This window comes from Hemitrygon akajei, chromosome 18 (genome assembly GCF_048418815.1).
Source record: "Hemitrygon akajei chromosome 18, sHemAka1.3, whole genome shotgun sequence".
In the NCBI taxonomy this organism is placed as follows: Eukaryota; Metazoa; Chordata; class Chondrichthyes; order Myliobatiformes; family Dasyatidae; genus Hemitrygon; species Hemitrygon akajei.
Window position 1 is genome coordinate 5,773,586 of NC_133141.1, and position 13,296 is coordinate 5,786,881.

Here is a 13,296-nt window from a genome sequence, read left to right on the forward strand (position 1 = left end):
TACCAAATCTCTTCAAACTCCTAATGAAGTATAGTTGCTGTTTTGCCTTCCTTGTAGCTGCATCAGGATGTTGGGGCCAGGTTAGATCCTCAGAGATCTTGATACTCAGGAACTTGAAGCTGCTCACTTTCTCTACTTCTGATCCATCTATGAGGATTGGTATGTGTTCCTTCATCTTTCCCTTCCTGAAATCCACAATCAACTCTTTCATCTTACTGACATTGAGTGCAAAGTTGTTGCTGTGACACTACTCCACTAGTTGGCATATCTCACTCCTGTACGTCCTCTCGTTTCCATCTGAAATTCTAACAACAATGGTTGCATCATCAGTAAATTTATAGATGGCATTTGAGTTGTACCTAGCCACACAGTCATGGGTATATCAAGAGTAGAGCAATGGGCCTAGCACACTCCCCCGAGTTGCACCAGTGTTGATTGTCAGTGAGGAGGAGATAGCATCACCAATCCACACAGATTGTGGTCTTTCGGTTAGGAAGTCGAGGATCCAATTGCAGAGGGAGGTACAGAGGCACAGGTTCTGTAACTTCTCAGTCAGAATTGTGGGAATGCTGGTGTTAAATGCTGAGCTAGAGTTGATGAACAGAATCCTGACATAGGTGTTTACCATACCATAACCTATTTCTTTTTCTATTCCTGTTGCAGGGTTAAGAACATGCTTTTAAAATCAAATTGTGTTTTGGAAGCCTTTGGAAATGCTAAGACGAACCGCAATGATAATTCTAGTCGATTTGGAAAGTACATGGATATTAACTTTGATTTTAAAGGTGATCCTATAGGAGGTCACATCAATAACTATCTGCTGGAAAAAGTAAGAATCATTATAAACATTTGATTATGTTTTTAACTGACCTTTAATTTGGAACAACCAGGAAAGAAGAATAAGTAAAGTGAGCCTTGTGCTCTTTGTGTTATCAGGCTGTGTCACATTTTACAAGATCATCCCATTGCTCAAATGGTATTAAGGCAAAATGCAGATATTGTGGAAAGGAAAATGGAATTAATACTTCAGGTCTAAGACCTTTGGGTTGTATTGTTCTAACCTAGTCTTCAGTCTGAAATTTTAACTCATTCCCTTTCTACAGATGTTACCCAATCTGTGTGTTTCCCACATCTTTTGTTTTTATTCCAGAGCTTCATGGCTTCACTTAATACTTAATAATTTAATAATTCTGATTCTGAAAGTCAATATGGATGCATTGGGATCCATCCAGTAAAGAAGAGCATATTGTGGCTCTTATTTTATTATAACTTGTATGAATTTGAATGTGACTTTTTGTGACTGTACAAAAAGTCAATTAAAATGCACTTGGAGTATTGTATACAGCCGTGATCAACATATTACAAGAAGAATGTAGAAGAGATTCATCGGAAGGTTGCCTGGAATGGAGGGTAGTATTTATAAATGGAGATTAGATAGGTTGGGTTTATCCTTACTTGAACATTGAAGGCTAAGTTGTTATTTTAGAGTGGTTTATAACATTTAGAGGCACAGATAGAATAGGTGGTCAAAATACTTCTCTCAAGGCAGGGGAGCCATGTATTGGAAAGCACAGGTGCGAGGGGAGAAATTTAAAGAACTGAGGGGTAAGTTTTCCCTATACAGAACATGGTGAATATTGAGTTCAAGAACCTGGATGCTATGTTTTAGCTGGTTAGGCGGCATCTGGACTATTGCATTCAATTCTGGTTGCATCTTCTCGGAAAGATGTGAGACTTTGGAGAGAGTGCAGAAATAGTTTGCTAGGATGCTGCCTGTATTGGTAGGCATATGCTGAAAGGAGAGATTGTACAAAATTGCTTATTCTGGAGTGGTGGAGGATGTGAGCAGACCTGATAGAAGTTTATAAGATTATAAGAGGCATAGATAGAGTAAGCAGTCAGTGTCTTTTACTGAGGATTGAAAAGTCTAATATTAGAAGGCATGCATTTATGATGAAAAGAGCTAAGTACAAAGGAGACGTGCATCCACAGAGTGGCGGGTGCCTGGAATATTCTGCCAGGGGTGGTTATTGAGGGAAATACAATAAATGTGTTCAAAATGCTCTTAGCTTGACACCTGAATGTGCAGGAAATGAAGGGATTATGGATATTGTGTAAGTCGATGGAATCCGTTTAGTGAGGTGTTTATCTAGTTTGGCACAACATGATGGTCCAAAGAGTCTGTTCCTGTGCTGAATCATGCTATGTTCTAACATCTGGAATGTGCCACTGGAGGAGGAGATGGAAGCAGATACATTCACAACGTTTCAAAGATATTTGTTCAAGAATTTGAATATAGGCATAGAGGGATATGGGCCTTATGTGGGTTAACAGGTTTAGCATAGGTAAGCATGTATATGGTGAGTCAAGCAGGCCTGTTTCTGTGCTATATTTCTATGATTCCAACTTTATAATTCAGCTTCAATTGTTCTCTGTTATGTGGTTGTCTGTAATTTATAAATATTTAACGCAGTTTAAAAAAAAATAAAGCTTTTGATTTTAGGTCAAATAACCTGACAATCTATCACTTGAAACACCGAAGCCTATTTTACATTGACTGTCCATGTACAGTTAGTAATTCTGTCCAAACCTCTTCACCTCCTGACCAACACTGTTTATTGTGTATATTCATTGCTTTCCTGACAGTTCATAACATCCAGTAATCTTTTACCAGTCTTAGTTTGTTTTAATATTTTTGAAGTCAAACGCCCTACTGATCACTTAGCTTTTTGTTGTATTTTATCGTTCAAGGTCATTATTATATTGAACTGTACTGATTGCTTTATAAGTAGAAAAAAATTTTAAACGTTGAATGAACACTATAGAAAGGTTTATAAATTCAATTGCCTGTCTAATATGGGGTACACAAGAAAACTAACATTTTTTACACAGATTCTGTAAGCTGAGTACTTGCATAGTTTCATTGTGAATTTTTACTTATTACTGGCAAATTGAATTAGTGCAAATTGTCATCAGGAATGACATGGCCGAAGTGTGCCATTTTATGTGCTGTTTGTTTCAATGATTCTACGTTCCAAATTCTCTGATTCAAAAGGCAAAAGAAATGGGAAATCAAGGAGATCAATGTTTTGTCTGGTCCTTGGGTACTCAAAATGAACAGGGACTGAAGAAAAAACACTTGTATCACAACTGTAAGGCAAGGCTCACAACTGTAACATTTGTATAGTATTTGTGTAGAAATGCAGGAATGCTTAAAGTGCCTTAAAAGATCACAGCATTGTTGGCATTTGTGACTTGGGACCCCTAAGTAATTCTGATCTTCCATATCTGTTCACTAACTCTACCATCTGTCATAATCTCGACCTAAGAAACTCCTCATGATCTGATTCTCTATTGTTCTCATCCACCATTTAATTGTTTGGAGGGATTATTTTAGTATTGTAATTTAATTTTCAGGCAAAGTTTTTAAATTGCATTTTATTTTTGTGGTTCTTTTTTCAAAATTATACTCAGAGACTTGACTATCGAGTCAAGTCAAGTCACTTTTATTGTCATTTTGACCATAACTGCTGGTACAGTACATAGTAAAAATGAGACGTTTTTCAGGACCATGGTGTTACGTGACCCAGTACAAAAACTAGACTGAACGATGTAAAAAAAACAACACAGAGAAGCTACACTAGACTACAGACCTACACAGGACTGCTTAAAGTGCACAAAAACAGTGCAGGCATTACAATAAATAATAAACAGGACAGTAGGGCAGTAAGGTGTCAGTCCAGGCTTCGGGTATTGAGGAGTCTGATAGCTTGGGGGAAGAAACTGTTACATAGTTTGGTCGTGAGAGCCCGAATGCTTCGGAGCCTTTTCCCAGACGGCAGGAGGGAGAAGAGATTATATGAGGTATTTAATATCAAGTTGTAGTAAATCCTGTTCAACTGCTTTATCTAAATCAGTAATAATTCTTTTTTGACAGTCTAGGGTTATTGTGCAGCAGAGAGGAGAAAGAAGCTTTCACTCATTTTACCAGGTTAGTATGAATAAATAACTTTATAAGTCAGCTGGAATATTCAATGTATTGTGCACCATTGATTTTTGAAGAAGCACTCTAGCCCTTTTGTCCAAAAATGTGTTGTTTTTTTTTCTGTCTTTCTCTCCTCCTCACCACGTACATATGCATACACTACTACAGCAACAGTATTTTATAGACCTGCCAGCCTTTTAATACCATGACAAAAAATCTGTTCCTATGCTAGTACTTGTTTCATTGTAAATGGTATCTTAGCTCAGTCCGATCATCTTTATTTTCTCTTCACATGTGCTTTTTGCACAGAAGACCGCAGCTAAAAAAAATGCAAAGCTTAATTTGCATTTCACCTTTCACAACATTGGGAAATTCCAGGCACTTTACTTTCAATGTAGTGATGGGATATCTGCAATGAAAGAACTAGCAATTGTTTGTTCACAGTGAGAACTCTGTGGCAGAGATGATGGTAACTGGTTCATTTGTTTTTGATAATAGGTGAATAATAAACATCAACCCCATATACTGGTTAAAAACTTGGGTGCTTTTCTCTACTGCCTTTGAGTCTTTCACCCAAGAAGCCAAACAAATGCTTTGTGTAAAGTGTAACTCAGTCCATAGTATCAATTGAAAACATTCAGCATGGACAAATTAATGATCATGAGAAGGAATTGATTGCCAATTATCTCAAAATCCAGACACAACTCTCCACCAATAACACACGCAGCTTATGGCAAGGTCTGCACACCATTGCAGACTTCAAAGCTAAACACAGTGGTGTTTTCAACATCGCTGCCTCTCTCCCAGATGAGCTAAGTCTTTTTTACACTTAGTACGAGATTGCCAACACTGAGCTCCTGAGGAGAGCCGCTGAAGCGACCTGCACCTTGGTCATTTTTGAGACTGAAGTATGCAGATGTTTCCAGTGAGTGGACAGGCGAAAGGCTGTGGGACTGGACAGCATCCCAGAGTAGGTACTCAGGATGTGTGCGGCACAACTGGCAGGTGTGTTTACAGACATTTTTAATCTCACCCTCTTCAAGTGTGGAGTGCCCTCCTGCTTCAAAACATCCACCATTATCCTTGTACCTAAGAAGACGAAGGTAACACATCTGAATGACTGGCATCCTGTCGCACTCACCTCAATAATAAGCAAATGCTTTGAAAGGCTGGTCAAGGATTACATCTGCAGCATGCTACCACCCACACTGGACCCCCTACAATTTGCCTACCGATACACCGATCGACAAATGATGCAATAGCCACTGCTCTACATACTATCCTTACACATCTGGAGAAGAAGGATGCTTATGTGAGAATGCTGTTCTTCGACTAAAGTTAAGCATTCAACACCATAATTCCCTCCAGTCTCAACAAGAAGCTCAGAGACCTTGGCCTTCACCCTGCCTTGTGCAGCTGGATCCTGGATTTCCTGTCAGATCTCCGGCAGGTGGTAAGAGTGGGCTCCCTCACCTCAGCCCCTCTAGCCCTCAAAACAGGCACCCATCAGGGCTGTGTCCTAAGCCCCCTCCTTTACTCTCTGTATACTCATGACTGTGTTGCCACCCACATTGGCCTAATCTCAAATAACAACGAGGCAGCCTACAGAGAAGTCATCACCCTGACACAGTGGTGTCAAGAAAACAACTGTAACGTTCTCGCTCAGGTGTAACGAACCCGAATTAAACATCGAGTTAAACCGTAGTCAATGAAAACAAGGTCGCAGTAAGATTAACCATTTACTGTTCACTCTTCACATTGACGTATGGTGAAAAAGCGTTGCTTTCACTGTGTCTTTGGTGCGTAGAGAGAAAACTGCTCACGCTGTGGCGCCACATGTGAGCGCCCCCCACCCTTGCGTTTATCCCAAACCGGTATTTTCCCACAAGACGCGGCGAAACCGGATGTGACGTCATCGCAGCCGCGATATATTACAGACAAATGAATTTACTTAAACAATCCTAACTTTAACTAGAAAATGCTAACAAACGAATTACTAAGCGAAAATATTATAAACTAAATAACTGCCATAAAGGCAGCACACTCCCCGCTTGACCTTCGTAAGGTCACAATGAACATAATACAAAACTTCAGTCTCTAAATCAGTCATTAGGTAGAAGTAGAATGACTTCTGTAACTGGCCTTTGGTAAATTTTCACATCGCCTTGGTCAGTAGTTTTCAACTCGACTTTCCTGACATGTCCATCTCGACTAGGGAATGTGGCAGTGATTCTGGCCATTGGCCAGCAGTTGCGGGTGATTTGCTTGTCCCTGAGCAGGACTAAATCTCCAACTTGAAGGTTCCTGTGGGGTTCTGTCCACTTTTGTCTGTGTTGCAACAAAGGTAGATATTCCTGTCTCCAACGAGACCAGAATCGATTTGCCAGGGCCTGGACCTGTCTCCATTGCTTTGTGTACAAATCCTTATCAGGGAAGTCCCCTGGTGGAGGGGCAGCTCCTGCCTTCTGCGTAAGGAGCATTGATGGCGAGAGTACGAAGGGGTTTTCCGGGTCGGAAGACACGGGTAGGAGTGGTCATGCATTTATAATGGCTGTGACCTCTGCCATTAGTGTGCACAGTACCTCGTGGGTCGATCGGGTGCATTGCTGCATCTCAGGTTTCCTTTTCAGGGTTTTTTGCAAGGACGTGAACCGCTTGACTGCCTGCTCTTTGTTGTTTGGCAAGCACTGGCGTGGTTCTCTGAAAGGTAGTGGGGCGATCCCACTATTTGCTTTGTCTCTGAAGACCTTGGTGTCCTCTGTTTTTAAGAAGATGGCGTCTTGAGCCGATGGAGCAAGTTTATTATCATGCTCCGTTTGAGCGAAGACTGACTGACCCAGCGTCTCGTCAGTTACTTTGCGCTTGTTAAAGCCTTGCCGTGCTTCCTTGATACGCATGAAACTTGTGCAGGGTTGAAAAATTGAATGGCGGCCACTCTCTAGCACATTGGTCTTGAGTGTGTTAACTGTTGGTTTGTGTACGTTGCCGAGACACACCTCTCCTATCACCACCCAGCCCAGATCCAGGCGTTGCGCAAAGGGGGCGTCGTGTGGTCCATTGACCTGCTGCCTAACCTTGTGTACCCGGAGAACATCTCTCCCTAATAGCAGGAGTATTTCTGCTTCTGGATCCAGCTCTGGGATGTGTTTGGCGATGTGGTGGAGATGTGGCTGGTGTAGCACCGCACTTGGCGTCGGGATCTCAGTGCGGTTGTTCAAGATTTCATTGCACTCTAAGAGTGGAGGGAGACAGATGACGACTTTACCATCCAGCGACTCGATCTGGAAGCCTTCAGCCTTCCTTCTGTAAGTTTCCATGTTGCCTGAGCAAGTTCTAAGGTAGTATGGGAACTGCTCACTCTCAATGTTGAACGAGTTAAAGAACTCTGGACTGACTAGCGAGCGATTGCTCTGATCATCCAGAATTACGTAGGCTTTGATGGCCTTGTCTTTGGCTCCCTTAGGGTACACCTTAGTGAGACAGATCTTTGAACAAGAACGGCTTGCCTGAGCTTGACCGCAAACTTCTGTACAGCTCGAGCTGACAACAGTTGTCCTGGAGTGAGCTTCTTCCTCCCCGCCGTCCTGTTGTGGGGGTGAAGGAGCGTTGTCGGTTCGCGGTAACGGGCCGGGATGCATGGCCCCGTCGTGATTAGTGCTATTACATTCCGGGCACTTCTCGGCGATCGTACACTCTCTAGCACAGTGAGAGGTCGAGGAACAGCATTTAAAACATATTCTTTTCTCCTTGAGAAGGGCCTTCCTCTCTTCAAGGGGTTTTTCCCTAAACGTTCTGCATCTTTTGAGGGGGTGGGGTTTGTTATGCAATGGACAATTCTTGCTAGGGTCGTTGTTAGTTGTAAAGACTTCAGTCTTAAGCGCTGAGACTGGTTTATTAATGTTGAAATTATTCGAAGAGGATTTATCTGGCTTGGTGTAAATTGTACTGCTTCCTGGACCTATGAGGCTAGGATCATTTCGCTTCTTCGCCTCCTTGCACACAAACCTAGTGAAATACTCAAAGGGAGGAAATCGACCTCTGTGATCTTCCTTGTACTCTGAGGCAACAGACAACCACCTGTCCTGCAGCCCAAATGGAAGTTTGTCCACGATTTGTCTAATCCCAGTTGGAGTGTCTAGGTATACTAGACCAGCTGAGTAGCCATCTTCTTTGGCGCCTTGAATCTCCATGAGTAAATCTCCGAATTCTCTTAGCTTAGTGTGGTCCTTGGCTGACACCTTAGGAAAATTTCCCAAATGTTGGCATAGCGCCACTTCAATAATTTCGGGGGCCCCATAGCCCTCCTGAAGTCTCTCCCATGCTTTCTTCAATGCTAGCTCGGGTTTGTTGATGTACACTGAACGTATGCGTCTCACCTGTTCGCATGATTCTTTTCCCAGCCATTTCGCCATAAGATCCAACTTCTGGGTTGCTCTGAGCTGGATTCCGTTGATAGCGTTGGTGAATGTGGAGTGCCATGCACGGTAATTTTCAGGTTTACCGTCGAACTGGTATAGTCCTGAAGTGACAAGATCCCGTTGTGCCAAATACCATGCTACGGGTTCGACTGCAAGTGGCATGCGGGCTGAGGAAACATGTCTGCGGGTATACGACTGGGGGCGTACATCTGTTATGGAATTTGCTGTTCTGGACTCGGTCTTTGCCTCTCTTCTCCCCAAATCTGGTAAGTTTGGTGTCGAGAAGTACTTGTCGTGAGCCCTTCCATTCCTGGATTCATTGCGGGGTTGCGAGGCTAAATTGTCTTCCTTGGATGGATGTGATGCAGTCGGGCCTCTCTGAGACTCCTCGTGAAGTGGGACGTTATCAAATAAGTATGGAGAGGAAGAACAAGTCTTCCATTCTATTTGAGATTGGACATAGTCGCTTGTGCGTTCCAATCTGATCTTTTCTGAAGTAGATTTTCCGTCAACCGGATCATGCATTTCTTCAGCATCTTCTCTTAACTCTGCTTCCACCCTGGCAGCTGCTGCTTCTCGTTCTAGCTTCAGCACTTCTAACTTTGCCTCTACCCTTTTTCTTTCCAACTCGTTTTCGGCTTCTCTGGCAGCCTTTTTCCTCTTGTTTTCGGCTTCTCTGGCAGCCTCTTCCTTCTGGTTTTCGGCTTCTCTGGCAGCCGCTTCCATTTTTATTTCTACTTGTTTGGCAAAGCGCGCTCGCACATTGGCGGCTTCTGCTTTAGCTCTTGCTTGGATGGCCTTACTTGATGCCCTACTGCCCCTGTCGCAGGATGGCAACGACTTTGGCAACGACTTGATGCTGGACCGAGTTGTCATTGCTGCACTTGAAACACCTGATAATGCTGCTTTTTCACTGTAACGTTCTCGCTCGGGTGTAACGAACCTGAATTAAACGTCGAGTTAAACCGTAGTCAGTGAAAACAAGGTCGCAGTAAGATTAACCATTTACTGTTCACTCTTCACATTAACGTATGGTGAAAAAGCGTTGCTTTCACTGTGTCTTTGGTGCGTAGAGAGAAAACTGCTCGCGCTGTGGCGCCACATGTGAGCGCCCCCCACCCTTGCGTTTATCCCAAACCGGTATTTTCCCACAAGATGCGGCAAAACCAGATGTGACGTCATCGCAGCCGCGATATATTACAGACAAATGAATTTACTTAAACAATCCTAACTTTAACTAGAAAATGCTAACAAACGAATTACTAAGCGAAAATATTATAAACTAAATAACTGCCATAAAGGCAGCACAACAACTCTTCTTCAACGTCGCAAAAACAAAGGAGCAGGTTATGGATTACTGGAGGAATGAAGACAGGCTAAACAGTATTGACATCAATGGATCTGAGGTTAAGAGGGTGAACAACTTTAAGTTCCTCAGCATACACATTACTGAGGATCTCACATGGTCTGTACATACTGGCTGTATGGTGAAAAAAACACAGTAGCACCCCTTTTACCTCAGATGGTTGAAGAAGTTTGGTATGGGCCCCCAAATACTAGAACTTCCTATAGGGGCACAATTGAGAGCATCCTGACTGACTGCATCACTGCCTGGTTTTAGAACTGTACTTCCCTCAATCACAGGATACTGAAGAGAATGGTGTGGACAGCCCAGCGTATTTGTAGATGCGAACTCCCCACTATTCAGGACATTTACAAAGACAGATGTGAAAAAAACGATCCGAAGGATCATTGGGGACCCAAGTCACCCAACCACAAACTGTTCCAGCTGTTACCATCCAGGAAACGGTACAGCAGCATAAGAGCCAGGACCAACAGGCTCTGGGACAGCTTCTTCCACCAGGCTATCAGACTGATTAATTCACGCTGATACAGTTGTATTTCTATGTTATATTGACGAACCTGCTGTACATACTATTTATTACAAATTACTATAAATTGCACATTGCACATTTGAGATGTAACATAAAGATTTTTACTCGTGCATGTGAAGGGTATAAGCAATAAGGTCAATTCAATTCAATTCCTCATCCCTCTGCTGGAAAGTGATTTTAACCATTTGGATTACAGTTGTACTGTGAATGAGATTCACCACAGACTCAAGAGCAAATCCTGAGGTCTTCAGTTTCATAGCTCCAGTTACTACTTTGATAGCTTGGTTTGCAAACTGGCCAAGTGGTAAATAGAGCTATGAAACTTAAGATCTCCAGTCAATGGTTAAGGTTCCACAGAAATTAGATCAAAGCTCTTATACTATGTGAGATCCATGCAAATGTTATTAACCTCTGATAATCTTGGTTTGTCAAAAGGCTTTAATGAATTTACCAAGCTTAATTTTGTCATTAACTTTGAGAAATAGCAGAAACCAACACCAGCTTAGTGTTTAACCCAGAATGAAACAATGAAAGCTGAAAAATACAGAAGTTTAAATGGATAGGCTGATTTCCAAATGCAGACTGGAAATTTTAGAGAGCGAATACTGTGGAAAGAGGTCCTTTGCTTCATCAAGTCTGTATTGACCATCAAGCACCAATTTACATTAATTGCATGTTAATCTCATTTTCAGTCTCCACACATTCTGACCAGCACTAATCCCTCCACTCCCTGCCCTGACCCAACCCCAAGATTTTTCTGCTCACCTACACACTGGGGAGGATACAGTGGCCAATTAATCTATCAGTGAATGTCTTTGAGATATGGGAGGAAACCTACACCAATGATGTCCAAGGAAAGGATTGAACTTGGGTCATTGTGCCAGTTGATGCCACTGTGCTACCACGGGATGGATTTTCCCCTAGTTTTAACATATGTACAGTGATTTGAAAGTGATGTATTTATATTTTAGTTACTCTTGGGAGGACCTGAAAAGTTGCTGCAATCTTTGCATATTGAGAAAAACCCTACTGCCTACAATTTCATCAAAGGTGGAGGAGTAGTCAAGGTAAGCTTCCAGCAAGAAAATAAAAATATGCAAACCATTTTGTATGTGTAAAGAAGAATGTAAAAAAGTCTCTATTTGAGTGACAATTGAGGTGAGAATCTCAGACATGGAAACAGTCTGCACTGAACATTGTGAACTTACTCAAATAAATCTCATTTTTCCTCCCAATCCCATCAATTCCCTGCAGATTCCAACACTTTGCTCACCAATTTATGATGGCCAATTAAGCCTTTGTTGTCTACTGAATAATTTACATACTAAACTAATTTTATTTGAAGAAACCAACGATAGTTTATTAATATATAGGCAAGACTATTGGAAGAATTTCCCCAACTTTATCAATATACAGACTACTGTGCCATCTATTAAATGAACTTTACTTTCTATGTAAATAAAATAATTTGTTTAATTTTTGAATTATTTTTACACAGTCTGCCATAAATGATGCTGCTGACTTTAAGGCTGTTGCAGATGCAATGAAAGTGATTGGATTCACAGCAGAAGAGATGCAGACAGTTCACAAAATCCTTGCTACTATTCTGCACCTGGTAGGTCCATTTTGGGTAATTGATATAAACTCAAAAATTTATAATCAATTAGGATAAGTAATGGAATCTCTTTTATTAAGTGCAGCTAACTGAAAAATAGATGAAATCAATATTAAATGCAAACTTTGTTTGGTTGACTGAGTATTTTGCAAAGACAATTAAGAGTAGATGTGGCTAAAAAGATGTTTCTGATCAACCAAGATTTTCTGAAACCTTTTCATGTGCCATTAGTAAATGGTTGGACCAGGATTTGTTGCAGACCAAGAAAACAATCATGGATAACAGACCATTCTAAAATAAGCCAAAAGTGTTAGAAGCACTCAACTGGTCATGTTGCTTCTGTGAGGAAGGATCAGCAGACTGAAGTGTTAACTTTGCTTTTCTGTCCTCACAGTCTGCTTGACCTAAATATTTTCAGCATTTTATTTAAGTGTTAGGGTTAGGGTATTTTGCTTTTGGATAACGGTTTTTTTTCTAAGAAGCAGAATAATTGATGCTGAGGCCATTGCTGTTCATGACTTTTAACTACTTGAGTCTGGAATAAAAAGTAAAATTTGTTGATTACACCTGATTGATGTGTTAGTTAATACTGATGAGAACTGCAACAAATTACAGGAGATTGCAGATCAATTTAGCAGATTGAGAATATCTATGGTAAATGAATTTCAACACAGTAGTGTCAGGTATTAAAAATGTCTCAGAGTAGTCTAGGAAGAGAACTTCAGAATATTGGTGCTAGAAGACTGAAAGCACTGTAACCAGTAGTGGAGCAAGAGACCAGAATTGTTGGAGCAAAGATCTCTCAGCATATTAAAGAGACGGGAGATGCAGATATAAGGATCAAGGCAATGAGGGATTTGAAAGAAAAATAAAGATTGGAGGGTGGCTAATGTAACCCCACTTTTTAAAAAAGGAGGGAGAGAGAAACCGGGGAATTATAGACCGGTTAGTCTGACATCGGTGGTGGGGAAAATGCTAGAGTCGGTTATCAAAGATGTGATAACAGCACATTTGGAAAGGGGTGAAATCATCGGATAAAGTCAGCATGGATTTGTGAAAGGAAAATCATGTCTGACAAATCTTATAGAATTTTTTGAAGATGTAACTAGTAGAGTGGATAGGGGAGAGCCAGTGGATGTGGTATATTTAGATTTTCAAAAGGCTTTTGACAAGGTCCCACACAGGAGATTAGTGTGCAAACTTAAAGCACACAGTATTGGGGGTATGGTATTGATGTGGATAGAGAATTGGTTGGCAGACAGAAAGCAAAGAGTGGGAGTAAACGGGACCTTTTCAGAATGGCAGGCAGTGACTAGTGGGGTACCGCAAGGCTCAGTGCTGGGACCCCAGTTGTTTACAATATATATTAATGATTTAGACGAG

General features: G+C 41.5%; 1 protein-coding gene across 2 annotated transcripts in view; it reads left to right on the plus strand.

The window, feature by feature from the left end:
- The window catches only part of myo1d (myosin 1D), a 557,628-nt gene that overhangs the window by 124,941 nt on the left and 419,391 nt on the right, over positions 1 to 13,296 (plus strand). For both annotated transcript variants that reach the window (XM_073070702.1, XM_073070703.1), the window contains exons 5-8: positions 664 to 829; positions 3,938 to 3,991; positions 11,270 to 11,365; positions 11,797 to 11,913. In XM_073070702.1, the coding sequence (XP_072926803.1) occupies positions 664 to 829; positions 3,938 to 3,991; positions 11,270 to 11,365; positions 11,797 to 11,913 (433 nt within the window). The remainder of the gene's footprint in view (positions 1 to 663; positions 830 to 3,937; positions 3,992 to 11,269; positions 11,366 to 11,796; positions 11,914 to 13,296) is intronic.